Source organism: Apteryx mantelli, chromosome 2 (genome assembly GCF_036417845.1).
Source record: "Apteryx mantelli isolate bAptMan1 chromosome 2, bAptMan1.hap1, whole genome shotgun sequence".
Classification (NCBI taxonomy): Eukaryota; Metazoa; Chordata; class Aves; order Apterygiformes; family Apterygidae; genus Apteryx; species Apteryx mantelli.
Window position 1 is genome coordinate 27,668,632 of NC_089979.1, and position 12,141 is coordinate 27,680,772.

The 12,141-nt window shown below is 35.7% G+C and overlaps 1 protein-coding gene across 3 annotated transcripts in view; it reads left to right on the plus strand.

Annotated features, from left to right (window-relative positions):
- FZD6 (frizzled class receptor 6) overlaps positions 1 to 12,141 on the plus strand; it is a 31,356-nt gene extending 19,215 nt beyond the window's left edge. For all 3 annotated transcript variants that reach the window (XM_067290401.1, XM_067290400.1, XM_067290402.1), the window contains exons 3-7: positions 1,435 to 1,631; positions 4,122 to 5,139; positions 7,215 to 7,363; positions 8,447 to 8,878; positions 10,077 to 12,141. In XM_067290401.1, coding sequence (XP_067146502.1) covers positions 1,435 to 1,631; positions 4,122 to 5,139; positions 7,215 to 7,363; positions 8,447 to 8,878; positions 10,077 to 10,233 — 1,953 coding nt within the window. In that variant the 3' untranslated portion in view covers positions 10,234 to 12,141. The remainder of the gene's footprint in view (positions 1 to 1,434; positions 1,632 to 4,121; positions 5,140 to 7,214; positions 7,364 to 8,446; positions 8,879 to 10,076) is intronic.

Sequence of the window (12,141 nt, forward strand, 5' to 3'; positions counted from 1 at the left end):
CGGGATTTGCAGACGCAGCGCCCAGCCAGGGTGCTCTAAACTAGAGTTAGTGCCAACTAAACTACTGTGTTGTTTTTTCATAAAGGATTTTTCTGTTATTCTTACACTATCTTATCTTCTCTATCCCTCCCACGTTCTTATGTTTATTGCTGAGGTTCTTTGAGGATTTGTAGCTATTCCATTTTGAGTGGGGAAATACTGTTATTTTATCAGTGTCTTTCCTTTTAAACTGCATGCTCAGTAATCAGACTTGTCCTTGACGTATATGTCTGTACCTAATTTGGGATATTTGCAAGATGACAAAATTTAGGATTCTAGTCTAGACTCGGAGATGTTAATCCTTCCTTTGCCAGTCACTGGTTGATGAATTTAGAATAACTGAGATAGGCAGCTGTTAACAGCAGACAAATAATTAAATAAGAAAACAATTGTCACACTGTTTTGTACTAAAAGCTCTGCCTACTTTCAAAATTTCACGCAGTGTCTCTATTTATCAGCACATTTCAAAGTGTATTAAACGTTGTTTCAGCTTTCCGGATGCATGAACATAACCATTTAGACGTGATATGGAGGTTCCTTTCCTGAAATAGGAGACAAACAGCTTTTTATGTAGACTGCTCAATTGTTCCGTCAAACAGCCAGGTTAAAAAGGACTTAGCTTGACATCATTTTGCAGACTCATTTCCACCCTCAGCCATGGGTTAATTCCCTTTGTCTTATAATGGGATTTAAATTCACTTGTTTTGCTTTAATGAAATGAAGTAGGAATGTTTACCTGGTGTCATGGGCAAAACAAAGTAAACAGCAACCTGTGGGGGGGTTGGATACATAGTAACTCACTGTCTAGTAACTCAGTAATAAAGGTAGAGAAATTCTCAGTCATGCTGAGATTTTGAAATATATTAAAAATGAGTAGTAATGATATTTGACCTGCATTAATCATAAAAAAGCCATTTATAGTATGAGGGCAGATGATGAATGTGACACACCACTTAGGACTGAAAATGTAATTCCAACAGGAACTACAGAGATGGACACACTTTCTAAAATCTCAGGCCGCTTATTTAGAAGTTGACTGGTGAACATAGGAACCTAACCTTATACCCTGTATTTTAAAATCTTGGGCTTTGATAATGATATGTTTCAGATTTCTATTTTTGTCAAATTAGAAAAATCAAATTTGAATAGTTAGAGATGGGCCAAGATGTCAGAGCCAGGAGGGCGCTACAAGTGCTAGTAGAACTCGGAGTCTGTTTTTTCCGCATTGAAACCACTGGGTTCTGCTCCCTTTTACAACTGTTGAACAAATAGTATTCTCTCATATCTTTTCACACCTACAGGAGAACAAATACGAACCACGGTGATGAAAATTAATTTTACTGCCTTGGATTATCTTTTTAAAATTACTAACCAAAGTCTTTTTCTTTCCCAAAGCCTTTTCTTATTCTTATGAATCTTCACTGTTCACCAGACGTCCGCACGTTTCTGTGCAAAGCGTTTGTCCCTGCCTGCCTGGAGCAAGTTCACGTGATTCACCCTTGTCGAAGCCTCTGTGAGAAAGTATATTCTGACTGTAAACAATTGATTGACACTTTTGGTATCATATGGCCCGAAGAGCTGGAATGTAACAGGTATGGTATTTTTTGATGTGGCAGGTAGGGGAGGTGATATTTTCAAGCATACCATATTTGATCTAGACTAGATTGGAAATCTGAGACAATATGTTAAAAAACATTTTGCTGTAGCCTCCACATCAGTGGAGACACTACAGTGTTGAGTGCATAGGAGTATTTTTTATTAAAACTTTTTTATTATTAAAATGATCATCTGCATTTCCTATTAGTGATTCTGATTCCAGTTGCAACAGAGTTCTGCAGCTGTGAATACTCTTCACTATTCAGATCCCTGCAGAAGCTTTTTTCTACGTACTCTTAAAATTTAAATGAAGCATTAAGTGTTACAGCATAGATTTCAATCTGCTTTCTCATTTCTGAACTAGGGATAATACCTACTTCACAGGGGTTTTATAAATAATTGCTGATATAAAACAATGAAACATAAAGCACTCTTTGAATGCCCACACAGCACTAATCACTTAAATGAGCAAATTAAATCTTCTTTTACTTTTCCTGTGCTGCATGCCAAAAGTCTGTTTTTTCCACAAAGACTTCAGCTTTTTCTCAAAGTATTTCAGGTCTTTGTTCCAGAGAGAAGACAGCTAGTACTGCATTTGGGAAAAAGATGGACTCTATGTATTAAATGGAAACCACTGAAAACACTCTATTATGTTCTTCTTAAGATTCTGACCTTCATCTGGAGATATTTATAAATGTATAAGGCCAGATGTTTTTTTTTTTAGCACATGGAAGTGCAAGAAGTAGAAGAAAGGAGTAAGGGCTGGAAGCTTAACAAACCATGTGTCTAATGCCCACGCAGTTGCTAATTTGTGATGGGGCTACAGGAGAGCAAGAATAGTAGTCCTGCGCCATAATCCTGGTAGAAATCCATATCCCAATGACTACGACAGATGGCACTAACTCTGTTGCCCTTAGTCCTGTGGAAGAATTTGAGTTGTAGATTTTTAGAGCTAGGTGTCAACTTTTCTGTCCAGTGTGAGCTTCTGTGTAGCAGTGCCACTCAGTGCAGCAAATGTCTTCCAAAATTATTTTGAAAAATTAGGAAACTTACTAGTTAATCCATTTATTCAGTATGTGTTCCAAATGATATTTTTGATTAAATTCCATTTTTACAACAGTCTTTGCAGCTTTAATTTATTCTATTGCTGCTAGTGTTTACTGAAGATTAACCTGTTCTGTTTATATGTGAAATGATCTCTGCCTGGTACCTCATACAGAGTAGTCCATATAATGCAGGATATTCTGAAAACAGCAAAGATACCACTGCTGGAATCCTCAGAAGATGGGCTGGCACAGGGATGGGCTTCAACAGGCAGTGCCTGTAATCCTGAGTTACACACTGTTATTCCTACAGAAGTACGCAGAGCCTGTTAAGACTTGGGTGACTAAAGTTTGCACTGCTCCTGTGCATACTGGTCTGTCCCATGGCTAATGAAAGAATCTGTTACCAAATCAGTTTTCTTATTTTTCAGTCTGGCTTTATTTAGATTGCATGATAATGCAGAGAAACAAAGAACTTAAGGTTTTTTAGGTCAAGCTGTGCTAAAAAAATATTCTTTCTTTTAAGGTCAGCACATTTGTTGCAGACAGACCCCTATAATAGCATTTGACAAAGAATGTTTTGAGATAAGAGAATCTAACTTTAAATGCTATAATGCAATAAATGTTATTTTAAATATATGCTTAAACTCAGAAAGCATATAAATAAAAATCCCATTTTGAGTAAATGCTTACCTGTTTGACTTAAATTTACATAATCTAGCAATAGTGCTAATCCTGGAATATTAATCATAAATATAGCTCACCTATTTTGTTCAATTCAACCCTTGAGCAACTGTGTCTTGAGCAGTTTTTAAATGAACATTATGGAGCTATAAAAACTTGCTAAAATACTGATCAGTTTCTGCTACACCTATCTCTTGCTTGTCTTTTTCAGTTAGGCAGTTTCTGTAATACTGACATCAGCAATGTGTTACAGTAACACAAAAAGTCATAATAATTCCATAGCATCATATACTAGTCATCAGTACATCCTCGATACTGTCAGCCTTCATTCCTTGTTTTTGATAGAAATTTGTGTTTTGACCAGATCATTTGCAATGTGTCTCCAACAGTATACTGTTATCCAGATAGAAAATCTACTGTAAATATTTTTATATACATACGTAAAATTTTGGTCTGGACTGAAACCATAAAAGAACAGTTGCAATTTGGGTAGGAAGTGCTTCATAACTAATAAATCAACAGATAGAGAGCAGTAGTTAAATAGCTGTATTCGAATGTTCTTTTAAACTGAAAATAAAATCTTGTCTGCTATTTTTAACATGCCACCTGATTTCATTCTCACAAATCATACTTTGCATCATCTATAAAATTTAACAGTGCTTAGAAGCAGATTTTTTTTCATATTTATAAAAAATAATCATAAACTATAGTTGATAGTGAGGGGCATTAAGATATTTTCTATTCTGTTAATTCATGTAGACTGGTCAACTGTGATGAGACTGCTCCTGCTACTGCTGCTGTAACCACAAATGTACATGGAACTCAGAAGATCCCAGGACAGACCCGAAGGGATTATGGGTTCTGGTGTCCACGGCACCTACACACTTCCACTGGACAAGGCTACAAGTTTCTAGGAATTGATCAGTGTGCACCCCCCTGTCCCAATATGTACTTCAAAAATTATGAATTGGATGTTGCAAAAAGCTTCATTGGAATAGTTTCAATTTTTTGTCTTTGTGCTACTCTTTTCACATTCCTGACTTTTCTGATCGATGTTAAAAGATTCAGATACCCAGAGAGACCAATCATATATTATTCAGTCTGTTATAGCATAGTGTCTCTTATGTACTTTATTGGATTTTTACTTGGAAATAGAACTGCCTGTAACAAGGCAGATGATAAGTTAGAAATTGGTGAAACGGTGGTTCTTGGCTCTCAAAACAAAGCCTGTACTGTCCTCTTCATGGTTTTGTATTTTTTCACTATGGCAGGAACTATATGGTGGGTGATTCTTACGATCACTTGGTTCCTTGCAGCAGGAAGAAAATGGAGTTGTGAAGCTATTGCACAGAAGGCCATGTGGTTCCATGCAGTTGCATGGGGGATACCTGGTTTTCTGACCATTATGCTTCTTGCAATGAACAAAGTCGAAGGGGACAATATCAGTGGAGTTTGTTTTGTGGGTCTCTATGATCTGGATGCGTCTCTGTACTTTGTGCTTTTGCCATTGTGCCTTTGTGTTTTTGTTGGTCTCTCTCTTCTTTTAGCTGGTATTATCTCTTTAAATCATGTGCGGCAAGTCATACAGCATGATGGCAGGAACCAAGAGAAGCTAAAGAAATTTATGATCCGAATTGGAGTTTTTAGTGGTTTATACTTGGTGCCACTTGTGGCACTTCTTGGATGTTATGTCTATGAACTGGTGAATCGGAAAATCTGGGAAACAACTTGGGTCTTCGACCACTGTAACCAGTATCATATTCCTTGTCCTTATCAGGCAAGTAGCAGTTTTCTTTATAATTAATACTGCAAGGTTAAATAAATAAAATCCTTATATATCACTATACAGCAGTGCAGTTTAGTAGGTTATTTTCATGTTAAGTAAATCAGTTTGAAAACATGCAGTGATGAGTTGTTTTTAAGCCAAATTGGTGATATCATACTTTTGTTTTGAAATTTTTCACTGATCAAGTTGATGATGCTCAGCCATTAAATTCCAACTCACAACTCTAAAAGGATTGTGTAATCCTTAAAATATTTGAACTTCATGATAAAAGTGGTTGTGTGTATGTGTATATCTTTCCACACAGTATCTATTGCTACAAACAGTTGCTCTGTACTTTCTTGCCTGATTGTGTAGCTCGATATCTCAGCACCTAAGGAGAATTTGCTTCAATTTCAGTTGAAATTGAAAAATAGATTCTTGAAAATTGAGTCTAAATTGGATTTAAAATGTTGCTTATAATCATAGATTTAAAATCACTTTTGTCTCTTTTTTTCTGAAGTGTAGCAGTGCAAGACACTTGAAATTACAAAACAGATTTCTAGGATATTTTTTGTGTGATAATTGTCATTTGCAGGCTGATTTTCAGTAATGTGAAGAAATCATCAAAAAAAATTTTAAATAAACTTTAAATTGCTGCGATGTTCTTATTTAACAGTTGGCTCTTAAAAAAAAAAAAAAACCCTTCCTTAGAAAGGCTTTTAAAGTAAAACTGTACATGTTCAGTACTCCCTATGGATTAAATTTTTTTGTAAATACATAAAACTCCCTGTAATCACAAGTGATTTGTGGTTTGTGCCTCCCCTTTAAGCACTAATATTAAAGAAGAAACTATCACTAAGAGAACTGTAGGTTTCTCATGTCATCTTTCATTGCTTTGCACTTATCTGTGTTTTTACTGCAATAAACTACCATTAAAAAGAAAAATATAAACACAGCATTGTGGCATAAGGCTTGATCCTTCCACATTCTCAAACATCCTGTATATGATCCTCTGTACTGAAATCAATATAAGCTAAAAATACCACAGCTCACAGACTTCTTGGTTGTTTTTGCTTCCATTAACATTCTTAACAAGTGCACTGTCTTCAGTGGGTTTTGAACTGAGCTCCATACAACATAAATGGCCAAAAATAAACAAGGTTGAAAACAAGATTTTTATTCTTTTTTTTTTTTTTTAAAGCTTGTCTTGTAGCGCTTAAATATAGCAGCTTAGGATAATAAGGCACGAAGAACATGTATTCTAATCCTTTAATTAACCTATTGGAAAGAGTAAGTAGCAGCAGGCAATGTTACACAAAAACATGCTTAATTGGATCTGTCCCTATAATAAACAACATTTACTAACTACAGAGTAGCTTAAAGTTGCACTCTTGGCCTTGGCTCACTTGAGCTAGCTTGCAGACTTCTTTTTTACATCGATCAGGTCAAAACCAAATGAAAACAAACTTCAACTGAAGTAACTAATGTTACCTAGCTACCAAAAATAGTGACTTTCATAGATGGAATTGGCAGATAAGCCAGATAACATTAATTAAATTTGCAGCATGGGAGGAGAAGATAATAATCTTACTGAGTTAAATGTCTTAGCTCCTATGATCTTGTTCTGCAAAGAGCTGGATTAATTTTGCAATAAACAGCAGAAACCAGCTATGTAGCTCCCTGCGGCTCCCTGAAGATGCTGTCTAATCTGATTAACTCCAACTCATCCCCTTATTGTTTCTTTTAAGTTGGAGGGATGAAGCTCCTACATACCAACTGTCACTGAAGAACATGCTTACTAATACTATTACCTCTAAAATTATCCTTCCTTCCAATTTAAAAGAAAAATATTTCCTTCTAACTAATCTCCTCTCTGTATCTTCAGCTATAGCCTGCAAGCAGACATTTACTAGGCCTGACTTGACTCTACGTGTCTTACATTTGTCTGCAGTACAAGTCTGGACAAAGAATACCTGCCATAAGGAGAAAGTACATCTTTCATATAATTTATTTGTTTTCTGCACTTAAAATATAAATGAACAAATATGTTTTCTTCTGTTTATTTATTAAACTTTATTATCTTCTAGGCAAAGGCATTACGAAGACCAGAAATATTTTCGTTTCTGATGAAATATCTACTGACATTAATTGTTGGCATATCTCCAGTCTTTTGGGTGGGAAGTAAAAAGACCTGTTCTGAATGGGCCAATTTCTTCAACAGAAACCGCAAAAGAGAGTAAGAACAATTTTTTTTTTTTTTTTTTATTCCTGGCTTTTAAAGTGTATACTTTAAAATATGTTGGATGTAAGACATTTTCCTTAAGTATAGCTCAGGTGATCAAAGTGTTGTCTTTGTGCTCTTTCTTTTTCGGAGTTTAAATGCTGCATAGGGGCATAGGCAAAATTCCGCTGGAGCCTATGGAAATTTTACATAGGCAATGACTTTTTGACCGCCTTCTCAGAAGACAGAAAATATATTCCTCTACTGACTTGTTCTCTTCACAGAACAGAAGACACGTTGTGTTTAGTACTGACTGATAGGTTTCTGATTTCCATTCAAATCAGGGAAGATAACTGCAGCTATTGACTTAGGTCCTTTCAAGTGTTTTGACTTCTTCAGTTGGCACTGTGCTTAGCTATGTTTACCATCATACAATAACAGCGTGTCCTGTGCTTTTCTCGTCTGCCGTGCTTGTATTATTTTAAAAATATTTTGATTGTCCCCTACTTAGTTTCACTTTTACTGTATTAGACTACAGCTTCTTACTTTTTTTCTGAGACAGAGTGATTCAGTTTTATTACTGATTTTTAGTAAACTTATATCTCTGGATATAAACAGATTATAAATATAGTCTTGATTTCTTGTAGTTGTCATTCTTTTCTTTCTTCTTTATTCCTTGATTATTTCTTTTTATATTATTGCTTATAAATTATTAATGTTTATTAATAGCATTATGTTTATGTATAATGTTTATTAATAAAAACATTACATAAACTTAATTTAGTAATACAGCTGCTTATGAGCTAATCCTGCTTTCCTTTCTTAGATGATTAACCCACTGAAGTCATTGGACCTGCTTGCTGAAGTAAGAAATGTAGAAATTGGCTTTAACTGTTCCACAGGCATAATAACTTTGGAGCCATTACAATCAGATTCTTCCCCCTCTTTTCACATGTAATTGTTTTTCCTCGTGTTCATTACATCCAACTCAGATTACATCATTGGCTGCTGTTCTTATACATTTTTGGTATAAGAAACTATATTACATTATCTGAAATTATCCTCTTCATTTAATCACACATTTGTATTTTCTTTCAGTCCAATCAGTGAGAGTCGAAGAGTACTGCAAGAATCATGTGAATTTTTCCTGAGGCACAATTCCAAAGTTAAGCATAAAAAGAAGCACTACAAATCTAGTTCGCACAGATTGAAAGTTATTTCTAAGTCAATGGGGACTAGTACAGGTGGCACAACAAATCATGGAACTTCTGCAGTAGCAATCACTAATCATGATTACTTAAGCCAGGAAACTGTTACAGAAATTAAAACATCTCCAGAAACATCTGAGAAAGAGATGGAGGCAGATGGAACATCAACCCAAAAAGTTGAGGAAGGTGAAGATTTGTGTGGAGATCAAATGTTATCTAGCTCTAAACTGACTGTGGAACAAGTGGAAAAAAGAGGCAAAGCAGATAATATATGTGATATGAGTAGCTTGTCTGAGAGCATGAAGAGAAGAGGTGAAGGAAGGTAAGACTTCTTAACTTAATCTTTGTGGTGCTTGCTTATATTATCACTACTTTTGTGTATTTTCTGTTTCTTCTTAAGTTTCTTCAAATTAACCATGAGGCAGCAATGTGCCCTTGTGGCCAAGAAGGCCAATGGTATCCTGGGGTGCATCAGGAAGAGTGGTGCCAGCAGGTCGAGGGAGGTGATCCTCCCCCTCTCCTCAGCCCTGGTGAGGCCACATCTGGAGTACTGTGTCCAGTGCTGGGCTCCCCAGTACAAGAGGGATGTGGCACTACTGGAGCAAGTCCAGCGAAGGGCTACGAAGATGATTAGGGGACTGGAACATCTCTCTTATGGGGAAAGGCTGAGAGAGCTGGGCCTGTTTAGCCTGGAGAAGAGAAGGCTGAGAGGAGATCTTATCAATGTGTACAAGTATCTGAAGGGAGGGTGTCGAGAGGATGGGACCAGTCTCTTTTCAGTGGTGCCCAGCGACAGGACGCGAGGCAACGGGCACAAACTGAAACACAGACACTTCCATCTGAACATGAGGAAATACTTTTTCACTGTGAGGGTGACAGAGCACTGGAACAGGTTGCCCCGAGAGGTGGTGGAGTCTCCTTCTCTGGAGATATTCAAAACCTGCCTGGACGCGATCCTGTGCAATGTGCTCTAGGTGACCCTGCTTGAGCAGGGGGGTTGGACTAGATGATCTCCAGAGGTCCCTTCCAACCTCAGCGATTCTGTGATTCTTTATCTGAAGAATCAGTACACAATTAAGCCTCAGTAGCTGTCAAAAGAGAATACTGTAATTCTTATAATTTTTTTCTATATGGCCTCACAAATCATGTAGCTTTAGCATGTGGGCTCATTCTTTAGGATTTTTTTTAAGTGCCAAATGCTGGAGCTTTAACTCTTAGGATGTTTTTGTGTTCCTTGATCTTTGAGATAGATATAAGGTACAGTGCTACAAAGCTCAGAAAAACATGTCATCCAGTGGCATAGAGAAATCTATGGCTGTGATGCAACCGTTCTGGGAGGTGACCAGTCTGAAAAAGAACAGTGGTGACTCCTAAGCTTGAAAAAGTTTATACAGAACTGCATTGAAAAGAATATAGCTGAAAATATATTATGATTTTGTTGCTATAAATGTATTTGTTTTTCAGTCTGTTGCATTGTGCTTAAAACTGACTTCCTGTGTTTTGTTTTTAATTACTTACAGGATCACTCCTAAAAATGATTTTATTGAATCTCCTCCATTACAAGGCAGCAGTTCCCAAATACCTGATGTCTCACAGTCTGGTTCCATGTCACTACTTGTCTACTCCGCTTCAGACACCAGAAAAGAGTTGGATTCTGGAAACAGTTTAAACCCTTGAGAGATGGAAATTTTCATATGAACTTTTTCAGTTTATAAAACTGATAAGGTTTCTGTGTTACACTGGAAGTAATTGATATTCTGTGCCTTATTTAAAAAACAAAAAACAAAAAACCAGACACATACCTTGTTTTGCACTTATAGAAATGTAAGTTCTGTAGTGGGGACAACTAGCAATAATGTACTTTATTTAATTCCATCCAGGAATAATGGAAACTGAAGTTCTATAGGACACAGCTGGATTGACTGGCAGTAACTTAAAAGAAAGGGATGAGAGAAACAAATATTATTCTCAATATTAAGAACACTTCATAATAATTTGCATTAAAATAATGCATGGAAGGCAGTGTTACTTTTCAAGGCATAAAAGTCCCATCTGCATCTTTGATATTTTTCAGATCTTGTTGTTAACAATTCTTTTTCTTTTAACTATATCTTAAAAGGCTGTATTACTTAAATTTGAGATACAAAGGTATAAATAGTTTTTAAAGTATGTATCATGAGATATCAATTGTAGCACTGTTTTTATGGTAGTTTCTACACTGAATATGAAAGGGAATCTGGAATTATAGTGATTTATTTTGTACATAGAAATGAATTGTGTAAATAACTGACTACATAAGATCGATATTTAGAACTACTGTTTTGTATGTACTGTACAAACTTGGTAAAGGTAATGTGCTTCCAGTAGATATTACTAAAGTCAATAGTCTTGTGATGATCCAACAACATAATTTAGTTCAGAGTAAAACAGAAAATACCTTTTTACATAATGTACACCATACACTGCACATCAGGGGCAAGACAAGTAAGACACCTGTGCATCCTGTTACAGGGATGGTACAGTAGATGCAGCAGTGCTTCCAAAAAATGCTTCCTCGAGCCCATCCTGGGGTGGTGTTCCAGGGTATCATGCCAGGCAAGAAAGCACAGCAGATACCTGAAGACATGAGGACAGAATCGGAAGCAGACATTTTTCTACTGAGCTTCAATGAAAATATATCCGTTTCCCTTTGTTTCTATGCAACTGACTTGATTTTTTTTTTTAATTCTGTGGAAAAATATCTTGCAGAAAATAAATTTTTGAGTTAATATGTAGGCTTAATATTTTTACTTAAAACAAGACCTTAATGCTTTTTCTATAAAGTTTAATTTTCTATCTGCTATAGCAATATATTTTCTTTAAACTGAAAAGTCCTTAATACAAGTAGCCTTTTTATTGAGAGGGTGGTTTTCAAGAGCAAGTACTACTTATCCGACATGGATAAGAGTTTCATGGTTTGGATCTTAAGAAGTCCTGGCTCCACTGAAGTCTATGTGATTCACTGAGTTAATTTGGAGCCAGGATTTTGCTGTTTGACCAACTTTAAAGGTCAGTGCATTTTGTAAGACTGTTCAGCATCTTGCATATTTGTTACTGATAATAATATGGCTCTTAAATTGATATATTCATTTTGATATTAGGCAGAGAAATTACTCCATTTCAGTTTGTATAGCTTTCATGGTGATGCTTTGAACAGTCAAGCAAAATTGCATAATACAAAGGTCATGTAAATGCTGATTCAATACAATACAATTCAATACAATTCTGATAAACCAAAGTTTTATCAATCATGTATTAAAGTTTGAATGTATTCACATTATATTGTTTTCTGTATTTTAGCATTTGTAATTTATTTACTTAAATAGGATGTGCCATTTCTTTTATAGTTTGCCCTTTAAAAAAATATATAGTATTCTTGCTGCTGAAAAGGACAATGAAAAAAATCTGAAATATCTTCTGTGAAAATGCACACTAAATACCCTTCACTCTTGTAGTCATATTTGTAAACGGAAAACTTTATACACACTTTCAATAGTTTTGTTATTATTGTCTTTGTTAGTAATAAAATATACTGTTGTATAGTAA